This window comes from Belonocnema kinseyi, chromosome 2, assembly GCF_010883055.1.
Source record: "Belonocnema kinseyi isolate 2016_QV_RU_SX_M_011 chromosome 2, B_treatae_v1, whole genome shotgun sequence".
NCBI lineage: Eukaryota > Metazoa > Arthropoda > Insecta > Hymenoptera > Cynipidae > Belonocnema > Belonocnema kinseyi.
In genome coordinates this window covers 106,590,096-106,606,598 of record NC_046658.1, presented here as the reverse complement: position 1 = coordinate 106,606,598, position 16,503 = coordinate 106,590,096, and the positions used below count along the sequence as shown (strand labels likewise).

Genomic DNA, 16,503 nt, shown 5'->3' with positions numbered 1-16,503 from the left:
TAACTTTTTTGAAATAAATGCACAATATTAGTACCATTTTGTAAAAAATCAATAAAAAAAAAACAATAGGCCTGTTCAGGAAGTTGAGTTTAAAGATGCTTTTTTTAGAAAAACCGCCACCATTTTGTCAGTTTTCAATTTGTGTAATTTTTCAGCGAATTTTGAATGTGAACAAAAAAATCGATCAGAATTAAGAAGAAGAGAAATCAAATTTCAATACTGGTTCCTATACTGTAAAACTTTCATACCAAATTTTCACAAATTTGTTATAAACTAAAATTAATATAAATTTTAGTTTTTCATCTCAGTCTTATATTAAATCTAAAAGCTTTCACGCGTACCTAAAACCTGCTACGTGGAAGGACTATGAACGAAGTCGCTTTAGTTTTGTCCTTCTGAATGAAAGGTGAATAAATCTACTCGTAAGTCAAGCTACCTCTAAAGTCTGAAAATTTTCAGATGGGAATGTGACTGGATTTTTTTCAGGTGAATAATTGCAGTAAATGGAGCTACGTAAATAATGGCCTTTAGCGGCCCATCCATCAAAAGTTATAAAAATTATTCTGATTTTTTATTTATTTGTTGTAAACAGGAGTTATTAGAACTCTAACTTTATTAAATTATATCAATCGCAAAAGTTGCTTATCTTTAAAGTAGAATATAAAATCGACAAAAATAGATCCGACATTTATTTTAGCAATTCTCTTTAGGGGAAAGTAACCATTCTTTTTTAATTCTAATGATCAACATCTAATTTTACTTTTTGAAGGATTTTCTACAATTCTATTTGAGCGGGGTTTATTTAAAAAAATGAACTTTTAAATAATACAGTTATTATTGTTAGAATTATAGAGAATCCTTGAAAACTAAATTGAGCTCTTCATCATTAGGGTTGAATAAGAATTGCAACTTTTCCCTAATGAGCAAGCAAAAACTAAAACTTTAAATAATTACTTTTAAATTAATCATTTTAACCAGAATAATTTTTTTAAGCATGCTTATAAGCGTAAGTGAAGGTTTGAAAAACTGTATATTAATTGGTCAACTTTTGTCGATTTAGTAAATAATTTTGAAGATTGACGCATTTTGAGATTAAATTGCATGTAGTGCACAAACTTTAATACGAAGAAATGGTTTTATCTGCATCAAAATTATGAAATAATTGTTGCAAATTAATCCTTATTTTAGCGTGTGAAATATTAGGCGAAGGAATGTTGTTATTGATTGAAAGAAATGAGAGATTTTTGTTTAAAAATTAAGTGGTTCATATAATCAAGTGTGATTTTAAATTCGGTAAGATTTCCTTGAATTAAATTAAAGTTCATCGGCTGAAATGAAAGTTTTTCTTAATTGGAAAATCTGATTCCTTGGTTTAAAGAAGTAAATAGATAAATTTTATAATTTTCATACTATTATTTATTTAAATAAATAAATTTTAACAAATGTTTCTTGGGAAAAAAGAAATGAGTGTTTAGTGTAAGTAAATATTTGGATGACGAGATATATTGTTCAGAATAAGCATGTAACCAAGTTGACAAAATATTAATCAAGCAAAAGAAACAAGTCTTTGATTTAAAGAGAGAATTATTTTAAAAAAACGTAATTTATAAATATAAGCGGAGCCTAAAATAAAACAAATATCGCATGTATCTACAAAAATAGCACTGTTGTCTACAAAATTTGAATTTGTTGAAATACATCAATTCAAACAATATTTCATTAGGGGAGTAAAAAACCTTTGGTTTAAATAAAATAAACCAAAGAAACGAATTTCCTTGGATTCAGTAATTGATTTTGTATTATTTTAAGTAGTTTTATATCTTCAATTTGAAATTTTGTTCAAATAAATCTACAAATATGTCATCCCATTTAATTAAAACTTTAAATTAAATTAAATTATTATTAAATAAATTTAAATTAAATTTAGGTTAAATTAAACATTTTGAACTATCTAATAAATTATTGAAAATATCATAAATATTGTATGTTAGTGATTTTAGCTGGAAATTAGTATTTTGAAGAAAAAAATTTGTTAGAAAACCCTAAAGTTTCCAAGAATACTTGACATTTCTAAATATTTTAGGCTGTGTTAATTTTCACGTCTGAAATCCGAAATTTTAAACAAAAACCATCATCAGGATTCACTATTTTCAACGATTTTATGTTTCATTAGCGCTTTTTGCCGACAATATCAATATATATTTCCAAGAAAATTTACAATTTTAGAACAATCTTAGATTACGTTAACATTTTTCAACGGAAATCGATTATTTCGAATTTAAAACAAAGTTTTAAAAGAGGTTTTACAATCTTAACATTTTTTAAATATATTATATTAGTGATATTTGTCTAAAATTGCTATTAATAATAAAACTCATAACATTTTTAATAATATTTATAATAATTGAAACATTATAGTGTATGTTAGCGTTATTTGTCAAAAATCGTTAAAAAAAACTACATATTTGACTTCAAAAATTAAACTCACAATTTTGCACAAATTTAGGTTAGATTAGTATTTTTCGTCTAAAATTGGTACTTATTGACAAAAATGGAATGATTTGACCTTCTATATATTGTTCAAAAATATTATATATTATTTCTGAAGTTAGGATATCAATTTTTCATTAATTTTTTCAAATATTGTCATTGCTTTCCTTGTATTCTACTGGAGATAACTTTGAAATGTCATATTTTATACAATTTAATTAAAAAACTTCTAATGAAATATAAAAAGATTTTGATAGATTTGAAATACACCAAACTCTTGGTTTCTGCCCCCCCCCCCCGGTCTCGGCCTTCCTAGAACTGCTGGTCCCCAAAATTTCTCAGCTCACGGGGCGAGAGACGGTTGCCACTCTTGCATGAAGAACACCAGCAGCACAGCGGAAAGGCGCAGTTCGCGGGTACTCACTGTAGTATATTGCGCAATATTATGTTGTCCAATTGGAAAAGATTCAGACAACCCTGATTTTCTATGTATGGATCCCCCCTGTTTTTGGCCAAGGCTATGTGCAGAAAAACCCAACATTGGATTCAAATCCAGAGTTTGATGTAAAGATAAGCTTTTAAAATATTGCCCCCAATGAATGTAATTAAGAACTCTGATTTTCATCATTTTAGTGATGGAATAGATCAGCTTTACCGCCTTTACCCTCCAATTAGGAAATTTTTGGAAAATGAATTTGAGATCGTAGCATTTGAAGTTTGCAAATAATTATATAGGTCCAGCAAACATGAGAGGGTGACCTCTTTAATGTAGGTAACGTTCGTAATTACGCAGCACAACCAGGTTGGAAAGAGCCTGGGTGGCTATTAGTAAAGTAATTGCTTGCCCATTGAAGCTTCTTCGTCGATCAAAGCTGATGTTCAACTTCAACCTCACAAACCTCTTTCTGTTTCACAGTACCACCGCACTGCCAGAGCAATCAATCACGTACTAATAAAGTAGAACAATAAAATAAAAAACATTTTAATTGCTGGTTGTTCAAATCAAAATATAATCAAATTTAATTTCAAGAGTATTTTTCAGCGAAGAGTGATAAAAATCGGGAGGAAAAGTTGATTGCTCTAAATTGTAAGGGGATTGCTTCTTATTACAAGAGGATCACCTAGAATTAAAAGTGGACTATCTAGGATTCAAAGTGGAGTAATCTAGTTCAAATTAGATTACTACGCGTTACAAGTGATGTACCTAGGATCACAAGTGATTACCTGAGAATACAATAGGATTACCCAGAGTAACAAGTGGATTATCTGGAATTCCAAATGCATTGACCAGGATTACAATAGATTACTCCAATTGCCCAAAATTACTTAGATTCCTCCGAATTATTATTACAACTTGTATTGCAACTCATTACAAGTGAATTACCTAGAATCACCAGTAGATTATCTAGGATTACAAGCAGAATACGTAGGATTACAAGCGGATTACTTCAGATTAATATTGAATACCTGTGGACTATCTAGGTTTAGAAGTGGATTATCTGGGATCACAAGTCGATTACCTAGGAATAAAAGAGGATTATCTAGGATTAGTGACATTATCTCGGATAACTGTTATTTTCAAGTGAATGACTGCAAATTACAAGTGGATTACCAAGAAGATAACCGCACATTCCGAGTAGATTACTTAAGATCACAAGTGGATTAGGCTGGATGACAAATGGATTACCCAGGATTACAAGTAGAGTATCTACGATTGTGCGGGATTAACTTAAAATGTAACTATTACCTTTCTTATTGAAAAATAATATTTCCTAGTTGAAAATTTAACTATTTGGATGAAAATTTAATTATTTTGCTGAAAAGCAACTTTATCTTTTGAAGTCATCTTTTTTCGTCTAAACTTCACCTAGGTCGTTAAAAGCTGAACTGATTTTTCTAAATTAATTTTTTTGGTTGAAGATTCATCTCTTTTGTTGGCAACTTTCTCATTTTTAATTGAAAATTAATTTCTTAAACTAAAAATTTAAAGACAGTGAAACCCTTCAATAGCCATCCCTTCTATAGCCCTTTTGAGAATTGACGCCGCGCCGCATGTGGGTGTAAAAGAAGCTGCGCGGGGTGCCCGGAAATTCGGATGTCACTCAAGCACGCACTCAGACTTGAACAAACAAAAGCCGAGCGGGCTATAATGAGTTAGTTCCCACCCACCGTCAGCCCCAAAATCGGCGCTATAGAAGAGTTTCACTGTATTCTATTTTTTATTAAAATTTATTTTTCTTTGTTAAAAATTCACCTCTGGTAGAAAATTAATCTTATTGATACAAAATTAATTTTTTTTTAAAGACCTATTCCATTTTCGATTCAAACGTTGATTAAACAATTATCTATTTATTTGATAACTTAACTATTTGGTACAAAATTAACTTTCTTTGTGAAAAATTAATTTTGTGTGTGTTAAAATTCTTGTATTTAAAAAAAAAAAATAATCTTTTTTGGTTTATAATTCCACTAATTGGTTAGACGTCGAACTAATTTGTTAAAAATTCATTTTTTTAGATACACCTGTGTGATAAAATATTTAACTTTCTGGGTAGAAAACAATTCTTGATTGTTGAAAATTTATCTTTTTGCTTGAAGAATCAAATACCTTGTTTGTTGAAATAAAATTTTTGAAACTGAAAAGTTGACGAGTTTAACTATTTTATATTCGATATTTTAGCTTAAAAACAGAACCCTTTTATGGAAATTTCGTCCTTTTCGGTAGAAAATAAACCTCGTTAGTGCAAGGAATAATAGTAGTTTGTATAAGGTATAATAAGGAATAAGCAGTAACAGGTTTTTTTCGTTTTAAAAGTATTTTTTTAAACTGAAAAGTTTAACTATTCTATTTTTTATTGGAAATTGGCCGCTTGTGGTTGAAAATTAACTATTTGGTACCAAATTTATATATTTTCTTGAAAAATGGACTTTTTGTGGAGAATTAATCTTGTTGGTTGAAAATTCGTTTAATTATTTGTAATTGAAAATTAATCTTTTGTGGTCAGAAAGTCATCTTTCTTTGTGCAAAATCAATCTTTCTAGGGTTAAAATTAATTTTCTTGTTGAAAAATCAAGTGCTCGTAGGTTCAACTATTTGGATAATACTTAGGAAACAAAATTCAATTGACATTCTCTTGAATGGGCTTTGATGAATACTGAATTTCGTATCTGTCTCTGGAATTCCAGATAATAAATTTTATTGAATTTTAATTTTAATAAAAAGCTTGAATTTCAATAGTTAAAATTATACCCTAAAAATATTTAAATGGGCAACTTTTAAGAAAAGCCTCGCATACATGGTCTACTTTTATTTATAGACTATTTATTATCAGACATTTTAATTGATTTTGATGAACATTGTTTTTCCCAGATTAGCACAACAACATATCTGAATGTTGAAACTTTATTTAGATATTTCACACATTAAAAACCGAACATTTTCCTTTTAACTTTATTTATAAAATTTCGTTATCACTGAAAGTAAACAATTAAAGTTACAATCATGTTACTTCATGTTCACCTTATATCAATCTCAAATTAAAAAAAACTATCACTCACGTTTTATTTTCTAGATAATTTTCTTTTAAAAAATGAGGACATTGAAATCCTAAACATTTGCATGCTTGGGATGATAATAGATATGAGCGAATTGCGGAATTTGCTTCTGGCACGTGCACTCCCTGCAGCCATAGCCCGTGCACTGAAAAAAGTGCACCGGATAATTGTTTGAAATCATTGTAAAAAGAGAATTACAACTTTATAATTATTGAATTTAGAAACAAATTGTTGCATCAATTTTAATATACTTCAATATTACTTTATTTGAGTCTCTTTCATTGTTGTTTAATCTGCATTGTCCTATTCAAATTTATTACTTAATACTTCTTATTTTAAAAAATGAATTTTCTTTTAATTCTAATCTGCATATTCCACTCACTTGAACATAACCTGAGCTACACTTGACAGATTCATGCTCATTGAAAAATTTCTATGTGTGCATCGTATGTTTACCATTGAGTGGCATCTTCTAAGACCTCCATTTAATTTTGAACTTTAACCCATTCATGCCCGTGGAATGCTTATAAGAATTATTTCAGGTTAGTTTCATTCAACTCTATTCACTCAGCATTGTAACGAATGCGCAATGGCAGATTTAAAGTATCGCGCACGCGTAACAAATTAAAAATGTGGCCAACCGATTGGATTTTCATTATTTTAATCTTTTTTCCTGGGTAATACAACGCAACAGTAAAATTTAGGTTTCGAATTTTTTTTCTCCTGGGTTGAAAGTTCATCTCTAGATAAGAAATTTTTTTTGGTAAAAAATTCAACTATTTTGTTGAAAATTCTACGTGTCCGTCCGCGCAGAAAGGGACCTAATGTATAGTCCTATTATTTTCCTATTTTCGTGAAAAATCCCCTATTTCCCGTGTTTTGAGAGCTAGCAGTTTGGGCTGTGAAGTCTAATATTTTAATATTTTTAATTTCACATAGATTTCGAAGGAAAGGATTTCTTTAAAGTGAAAATTTGAAAATCAGTGAACCACGTTGTCAGCGAAACACGAGGGGCTACTCACTGTAAAATCAGAAAATATTTTAACTGTGAATGCGGTGATCTCTATTCAATTGTTATAGATATTTCGAAGATTTCGTTGACATTGCCGGGAGTTCCGAGATTTCCGACCCTGCTCGCGACGAGAACTCACGTGGGATTCTACAAATGCGGCCAAACTCGGCGGCTTTCAGATTCAGTCGGCTGTTCGTTCCACGCCCAGGAGAGTATGGTGGAATGCTCCACACTACCACACCTCTGTCAACACTTAGCTAAAGATTTCCAAGATTTCCCACGAATGCTAGATTGCTGAGAGATTCCCAAGAGTTCTTCCAAGATGTCTTTTGAAGTACTTGTCGGAAGGCAGTCGCAGCCAAAAGTTCGGCCTGTCGAGAGCCTCGAGTAGCACGTTAATGTCTCAGCGGCACATCGTAACTTTTGCTAAAGTACAGTCGAGGTCTATACCCACAACCTTGCGGCCTATGTATGCAACTGTCCCAGAAGTGATCGCGGCAACGTTGCCTACCACGCTCATCTGTATTCTTTTTTTTTGAGAGGTACGGTAGCGACGAAGCGGGAGGAAGGGAGAATAGTGTATTTTTAGTGGATTTTTTTGCAAAAAGTATGTGGAATGCAATTGTGTAATACAATTCAGTCCCTACAGGAGTCTATTCACTTGTACACCAAACTCTCGCTTTCAGTCACCCCGTTTTTAGCCTTCCTAGAACTGCTGGCTCCCACAGTTTTTCAGGGGAACAGGGCGAGAACGGTTAAGACATTATATATATATATATATATTCAAATTGGAAACGAGTCAGGCGGCCCTCATTGTTTACGTTTCCGTCCCCCCGAAACCAGTCCAAGGCCATTTGAAAGCAACCCCCGACACTTGACTGAAAGCGAGAGTTTGGTGCACTTTTTTCTCTGTGCAAGGTATAGGCCGAACGTGCAAAAAGTTCTGACTTTGATGCGAATTATTTCGGTTTCTAGATGGGAAATTCAATTTTAACTTTACAGTTCGATCAATCTCGAAGACCTTCTAATCTAAGATTTCTTGGTGAGTAGCCCTTCGGTAAGACACAATGTACGTACTTCTAATTCGAATGCTACTAGTAAAAAGGTACATAGAATCATACTAACTGCAAAATCTGGGATCTAGAGTTAAGGGCATGCTCTTCGTGACCACGTGACCAAACTAGTCCCCAGTTATGAGCATTTTTTTGGTGTTCACTGTGTCCACACGGATTCAGATATCGTGTTTAAAATTTGGAAAATTATATAAAAAGCACTAAAGAAAGTTTGTATACATCAATATATTTATAGTTTTAAAGAATATTTATTTATAAATTGATAAAATAGGATATTACCATTCGAGTTATAGTACTTTGCAGATAAGTATTGGTTTGATGCATTTCGGATTTTTTGGTTCGTATATATTAAGCACTGACACCAATTTTGGACTAAATCGTATAAACCTTAAAAAAGTTAATATAAGACATTAAATTTGCACATTGCTTGCAAATCAACAAATAAGTATCTGCATACAAGTAACCTATCACTATTTTGGAGCATTTTTAGCGATTTCTAGCGGATAAAAAAAGAAGTCGAAATCACGTGTTTATGTTCGTTCAAAAAATTCTTGTGTAGAGAATGTAATGATTTTCAATTTTTTCGCTCTTCACTACGTCCATGCGGATTGAGATAGCTGATCGATTCAACGTCAAAAATAAGACGTCAAGAATGATGGAAGTTGGTTGGAAAACTCCGAAGAGTAAATTTGAGCACATTTCTGGCGTTGCTCTGTTTCCAATTTGAAATTTATCTTTTATTTTTAGGAACAAGAAAATGAAAATCATTCTACACCAAAATTTCATGAACGAACTTAGTCACGTGATCTCGACTTTATCGACGTTCAAAGTTTCTTTTTTCTGTATTAGAAATTGCTAAAAATGCTTCAAAAATAATGATAGTTTACGTGTGTGCAGATACTTGTTTGTTGATTTGCAACGAATGTGCAAATTTTATTGCTTATACTAATTTTTTTCAAGGTTTAGACGAGTTAGTCTAAAATTGGTGTCAGTGCTTCTACGAGAATCTAAAAATCTGAAATGCATCAAACCAAAAATTAATCTGCAAAGTGCTATAACTCGAATATCCTATTCTATCAATTTATAAATAAACTTTCTTTAAAATTAGAAACATATTGATGTATATACACGTTCTTTAGTGCTTTTTATTTTATCTGTTAAATTTTAAACACGATATCTCAATCCGTCTGGACACAGTGAACGCCAAAAAAATGTTCATAACCGGGGACTAGTTTGGTCACGTGGTCACCGAAGAGCATGCCCTTAAGGTTGAAAATTTTCCAAAAGAAGGTTTGGTCTTTATTTCCTTAATTTAAAAGCACCCGTGCGTTAAGTCTCCACCCAAATACATACACGTCCGTGAATCAATAGATTGCAAGTGCAAATGCCAGTTAATAGAACTCGTTGTTTTACGACTTAAACATCAACTCCAGTGGTGGCCATAAAAGTAAGGATGGTATTCTACCGTGATACTTCGCTGCTTTTCTTATTAGAAAAGGGTCTCTTTCTCGCAAACTAGCAATTAAACAAATTTTGCATTCACACATAAAACTATTTTTTATGAGAAGAAAGCCTCTGCACAAGGTATATATTTACCATAAATATAAAACTGACTTTACAATGAACCCAGCGAATAGAATTTAGATTCTTCCTAACAATTCCAGATTGTATTACTCATAATTGAAAATCTTTATGTTTTGAGACAAATATAAATATGTTACTTTTAGTTCAACGGGAAAATTCAAAAACTCAATCGGGAAAAAACGGAAAATGACAGGGAATCGAGTCGTGTATCGCAGATTCTAATGTATTTTGCGAATTTTTTGGTTGTTCTTCAATAATTTGCATATGATCTTTTCATTTCTGAAACAAAAATTGTTTGAGAATGTTAATTAATTATTGAAAATGCAGTTAGCGGTGATGATTTGGATGCAGAAATTCCGGAAAACGCCGCAACCGGTAGTTACGGCTCTCTTCGAATTACGTAACTCAGAAACAGGTCTGACATTTTAGAGAACGCCGTTCAATGCAAAAGATAATGAAATAATGGAATTATCATTCAATCCCAAAATTATAATAATTATGAGGTATTACGAATTTTTAATATTATTAATAATGTTTAATTTTGTTATACTAAATTTTCAAAATGAAATAATTGTCAATTTTAAATGATTTGCAGTTAATTATGATAATTATATTAATCATAATTATAATTAATTAAATTATTCAATTTCCAGGAATAATATTTTATACGTATGTAATTTTAAACATTTATTTGAATATGTAGTTCAATTTTGAAGACTTACAATGGAAAATTCTTCAATTTTAACGATGTGCAATTTAAAACTCTTTAATTTCGAAAGACGTATAAATAATAAATCTTAAATTGTGATGATTTTCAAGATCAATAATCAAGACTTTTTAATTTTTAAATTTAAAAATTAATAAGATTTTAAATTTAAAAGATCAAAATTGCCGTATTTCTAATTGTAAGTCATAAAATATTTAGAAAAATTTAATTGTAAATGGTTTAAATGAGTAAATCTTCAATTTTAATGATCAGCATTTCAAATTTCTACAATTTTGAAGTTATTATTAATAATTATTTTTGACGTTATGAACAAATTTAAAAATATATTTTGATAATCAAGAGTATCCTTTTTCAGGATTCCAAGGATTTAAAAAAACTCACTTTTCGATTTTTTGCCCAAATCGCAGCAGACAAGACATTTTACACAAGACATGATTTTAAATTGAAAACTTTCGAGTTCTAAAATAATTGCAACAATTTTTTAAATATTTTCAGAGATTTCTAAAGACGGACTTTTGTTTAGTTTTCCTTCTTCTTAATTAGAATGAAAATTATTTTCCAAAATTCCAGTTCTATATTAAAAATTCTCTGTTCGAAGTAAACTAATAATTCTTTACGGAAATTCTCCGTCACAAAGTCTAAATTATTACATAAATTTAATTCAAAAACTTCTATGGCCCAAGTCCGAATTATACTTATTTACGAGAGTTTATATTAGAATTCAGAAATATAGACGTGAAAAAAGGATTGTTTCTGTAAATATTTTTCATTTTCATTTTCTATTTTAATATCCAGATAAATCATAAATTCGGAATTTTAATTCTTTACGGAAATCCCCTGAAATTAAGATTAATTTCCGAAATTTCCGGTTCCATGTCAAAAAATACCTATGCCATCACAAAATTATAATTCTTTGTAAATTTCTCTATTCCAAACTCCAAATTGCAATTCATTGCAATAATTTGTAAAAATATTTCATTTACTTATGACCTATATAAACTCAAAATTATAATTCCCTTACACAATTCTTTAATTGACAATTAAATTGATTTACAAAATTCGCTATTTTAAATTAGAATTACATGTATTGATTTACAATATTCTCTATCATAGGTCCGAAAATGTAAATCAAAATTCTTTGTGGAAATACTCTATTCGAATGTGAAAATTTTAATTTTTTATAGAAATTTCCGTTCGAAAATCAAAAATATAATTCTCTAAGGAAATTACCTGTCTCAAAGTCTAAATTATGACTACTTGCGGAAATTTTCCGTTCTAATTCAAAATAACATTTGTTTCCACAAATGATCTGTTAAAAATCAAAATTATATTTATTTACAAAAGTTTATACTTTAATTTAGAAATATAGTACCTCGAAGAATTTTCAAGATTTGAAGAATTCTGACCTAGAGCAGAGATTTTTTTTGTATATTGCATTTTTGTAATTCAGAATACAAATATTTTCCAAAATTTCCCGTTACATGTCAAAAATAACCTGTTCCAATATAAAATGTTACTTTTTACAAAATCCCTAATTCCAAGGTCAAAATTATAATTCTTTACGAAATACTGGTCATATTTCATTTATTAATTCTCTGTCCAAACTCAGAATTAGAATTCATCTAGAAAATTCCCTATAACAAGTCAGCAAGATAGTTCATTGTTTTAAAAATTGTTTTAACTATTCGAATGTCAGAAAAAAAACAACCGATGTGAATTTTCAAAAATTTGAAGTAAAAAATTTACAGAATCACGTCCCTGACTTAAAACCGGAATTTTTTAAATTCGTTTCTTATAAATTAGATTTTTTCCGAAATTCCCGTTCTATTTCTAAAATTCCCTTTTCCATTTCAATTATAATTCTTTACGGAAACTCTTTTCGCAAATAAAAATATAATTCTTTACGAAATGTCTCTATTGCAAGCTGAACCTTAATAGAAATTCAAATTATTTGTATAATTTGAAATTTTCAATGTCCCAAAGTAAAAATTATAAATCTTTATTAAATTATCTGCTCAAAAAATAAAATTTTAAGAGTTTACAGGAAGTCCCTCTATCAACTGTTAAAGGTATATATTTTTTATGAAGTTCCTTGTCCCAAAATTAAACTTAGTATTCTTTTCTAAAATTCCCTGTCCAAAGAATTTTCCAAATCTGACGAATTTTAACTTTGGAACGGGATTGTTTTTGTAAGTTACCTTCTAGAATACAGAATAAAAATTATTTTCTAAAATTTCCAGTCCCATGTTAACAATTAACTGCAATTATTTACGTGGATTTTTTTTATTTCTTTCAATTAGTACCTTCCCAACTCAGAATTATAAATCTTTTAGAACGTTCACTGTTTAAAGTTAGAATTGCAATCCTTTTGGAAAATTTCTTATTTAGACTGAAAATGATGATTTTTCACTGAATCACATCACCGCCTACTTTTCGTTTTTTCCCGATGAGCAAAATTCTCGGTAATTTCCCGGGTTTCTCGATTTCCCGATCAGGTAGACGACCAGTACACCAACTGTAAATTTGGTATGAATTATTATGGTAGAGAAAAAGTAAGTTCTTAACTACATTCTTATTCACTTTAAATGCATTCTTGTCAGCGGAATGATGCTGCTATCTAGCAACAAAAAGTATTAACAAGTGATACATCAAATACGTGAAATAAAGTCATAATTAAAATCACACTGCGCGAGAATTTTTCGAGTATTAAGATTAGACAAAAGAAACAAAATGCAGGTGCAAAAAGGCGAATTCATATAAAATCACAAGAAGTCGTTTTTCGTGAGTTAAACTTCGCAATGTTGAAACTTGAAGTACTCTTTCCGGCAGCTGGAATTTTCCTCTTCGTCTGTTCGACGAGCGCAACGATCATAACGGAAGCACAAAAATTATATTTTCTGAATAAAACGGATCTGCAAATATGGATGGATGCATTTCGACACCCACATGAAGATAGCTATCTTTCAGTGGTAAGATAGAATTTTATATTAGTTCCATAGTTTTTTTATACTAATAAACAAACACGTGTGCCAAGCGCGTTATTATTAAATATTTTCACTTTTTACGTCATTTCAAATGACTTTCTTTATAACTGTGAAGTTTCTCATTTTGAAAGTAAATTTTTCTATGGCTGAAAAATCGTGAAAATAATTTTTAAAAAGAAATGCTTTTTAAGCAAATAATTATATTTTAAGATTGGCATGATTGATTAAAACGTAACCACTTTGGAAAAATTGATAAAAATCGATAATAAGACAAATTTAAATCACAAAAACCATTATTTTAATAATTATTTCTAGTAATTTTGTATACCCCTTTTCAAAAAAAAAAATTTTTTTTTCATTCGTAAGACGTGACGTCAAAAACTATAATTTCAATTCTTATGATCACATACAAATTTGTGTTGCCAGATACATGATTTTTGGCACAACTATCTTAAATAAGGGTTTACCCACTTTTTAAATTTTTTGAAACTTTTTAAGCACTTTCAAATTTCTAAAAAAATTTGTTTTGTAAATTTAGGTGTGAAAGTTTTAATATGTCAATTTCTATGACATGGGCAAATTTTTGGTAACCGGGAAATGATCAAATAATTCTTTTCGATTTTATGTTTATATTGTGAATTTGACTACTGTTAATTCTCTGTAATGCATCTATTTTTATCGATGTATGAACATCAATGCCCACTACTACTGCCGAAATGATTGACTTGAGAGCCCAGATCAAAGAACCGGTTGTAACTTCCTGGCGCCTAGAGTGGGGGCCCCTCTGACCGTCGCTTACATTTTGTCGGTCAAGAGTTTCTTCACTCTCAAGCCAGAAAGTTATTACCGGTTATTTAATTCGGGCCCTCGATTTTTTCAAAATCAGATAGAGGTAATCGAGAAGTACGTTTTGAAAAAGCACTGAATAACTAGGCGCGAATCAGGATTTATAGATTGAACAATAATTTCTTTACTGTAGCTATTTTCTTTGATGTCTGGTCAGGAATGTCCCCTGCGACTGACGAAATGAAGCCATTCAGAGCCTGGATGAAAGAATCAGTTGTAACTTTCTGGCGCCTAGAGTGGGGGTCCTGAACGTCGTTCAATTTCAAATCGCCAGAGGTCTCTCCACTCTGAGCGCCACAAAGTGAGAAACGGTTATTTGATCTAGGCTCTCAATTTTTTCACAATCAGATAGAGGTAATCGAAAATACGTTTTAGAAATGCACCGAAAAACTAGGTGCAAATTAGGATTGATAGTTTGAGCAATAATTCATTTTAACTGTATCTAATTTCTTCGACGTCTCGTAAGAAATGTCCCCTATTACTGCCGAAAGGATCTAATTGAGAGCCCGGATCAAATAATCAGTTGGAACTTTCTGGCGACTAGAGTGGGGGGGGGGGGTCTCTGGATTTCAAGTGATCAGGGGTCTCTCCATTCTGAGTGCCAGAAAGTTATAAAAGTTTCCGTGATCCGGACCCTCTATTTTTTAACAATAGGATAGAGGTAATCGATAAGTACGTTCTAGAAATGCACCGAATAACTAGGAGCACATTAGGATTGATATTTTGAGCAATCATTTTCTTTACAGTATCTATTTTTCTCGACATCTGGCTGGAAATGTGAACTGCTACTGCCGAAATGATCGCTTGTAACTTTCTGGCGCTCAGAGTGGAAGGGGGGGACTGAAAGTAGACTACATTTAGTCGGTCAAGGGTTTCTCCTCTCTGATCGCAGAAAAATGATAACCGGTTCTTTGATCCGGGCTCTCGATTTTCTTCACAATCAGGTAGAGTTAATCGACAAGTATGGCTACAATCCAGAAACACATGTGGTGGCTACTTATGATAAGTACATTTTAGAAATGCACCGAATAACTGGACCAAAAAACAATTCAAACCCTAAAGGTAAACCAACTGTGTTCCTTATGCACGGATTGCTTCTCAGCTCTAATGACTGGATTATTGCAGGTCCAAGAAAAGCTTTCGGTAAGCAAAAGAGAGCACTAATTTTATACAATTTCTTGTACTTAAAATTAATTACGTCTGAGTTTTCAGTACCAGAACTCCATATAATATTTTTTTAATTTTTAAAGGTTATATATTAGCGGAAGCAGGGTACGATGTTTGGATGGGAAATGCGAGAGGAACTTTTTATTCTAGAAAGCATCTAAATTCTTCAATTAGCAAAAAGTCGTACTGGTCATTCAGGTAAACTTTCGAAAATCAACCTTTACTTTTTTGACAGCCTAATAAATTAAACTTCTCTTTAAAAATTTGTTGGTCAATAGTTGGCATGAAATCGGCACTCGAGATTTGCCTGCAATGATTGATTACATTTTGGAAAAAACAGGTCACAAAAAAATATTTTATGTCGGCCACAGTCAAGGCAGTACGAGTTTTTTCGTAATGGCATCCGAATTACCAAAATATAACGAAAAAATTATATCCATGAACGCCCTGGCACCTATAGCTTTCTGTAAAAATTTGAAAAGTCCTCTAGCCAGAATTCTTGATTTAGCGAGCAACGAAATAGAGGTACGAAAAAAAATATATTTTGCTAGATTTTGACTTTAATCACTTTCAAAAAATTTGAATAAAACTTTAAAGGATTTGAAATATTTTTAGGAATTATAAAAATATTTCGAGGCATTTTTAATTAGCGTCAAACCTGGATTTAATGTTTCTAGATTTAATGTGTCTGAGAATTGACGCCGCGCGGTGGGGAAATATGAGAGGAGCTGCGGGGGATATGCGGTTGTAAATCAAGCATCACAAAACAGAGAGAGAAACAAGAAAGAGAAAAAATAGGAGAGAGACAAATTAATTCTGACACTGAGTTCCAAAACTGACATTAAATCCAGGTTTGACTATATTTCAATCATTTCAAGGAATTTCCAAGGATTTATTATATTTTTATGGTATTTTGATATGTTGCGAAGAATGTTCCATTGACAAAGATGGGACAAATTCAATAGATAAATAGGCAGTCGCGGACAATTGTCCAGGGGTGGTCCCGAAGGAATTAACCCCCAAGCGGAGGTGTGAAAACCGTGCCGAAAGCTGAATGGCACCTGG

General features: G+C 31.2%; 2 protein-coding genes across 5 annotated transcripts in view; one reads left to right on the top strand and one right to left on the bottom strand.

Annotated features, from left to right (window-relative positions):
• The window catches only part of LOC117168051 (RNA pseudouridylate synthase domain-containing protein 2-like), a 485,526-nt gene that overhangs the window by 84,228 nt on the left and 384,795 nt on the right, over positions 1–16,503 (bottom strand). The gene's annotated exons all lie outside the window — the stretch shown is intronic.
• Positions 13,244–16,503, top strand: part of LOC117168052 (lipase 3-like) — a 6,367-nt gene continuing 3,107 nt past the window's right edge. Inside the window, exons 1-4 of one of the 3 annotated variants that reach the window (XM_033353399.1) lie at positions 13,244–13,410; positions 15,216–15,414; positions 15,522–15,636; positions 15,717–15,963. In XM_033353399.1, the coding sequence (XP_033209290.1) occupies positions 13,366–13,410; positions 15,216–15,414; positions 15,522–15,636; positions 15,717–15,963 (606 nt within the window). In that variant the 5' untranslated portion in view covers positions 13,244–13,365. Of the gene's footprint in view, positions 13,411–15,017; positions 15,415–15,521; positions 15,637–15,716; positions 15,964–16,503 lie in introns of those variants that run through there. The other 2 variants (XM_033353398.1, XM_033353402.1) reach the window with 2 other exon arrangements.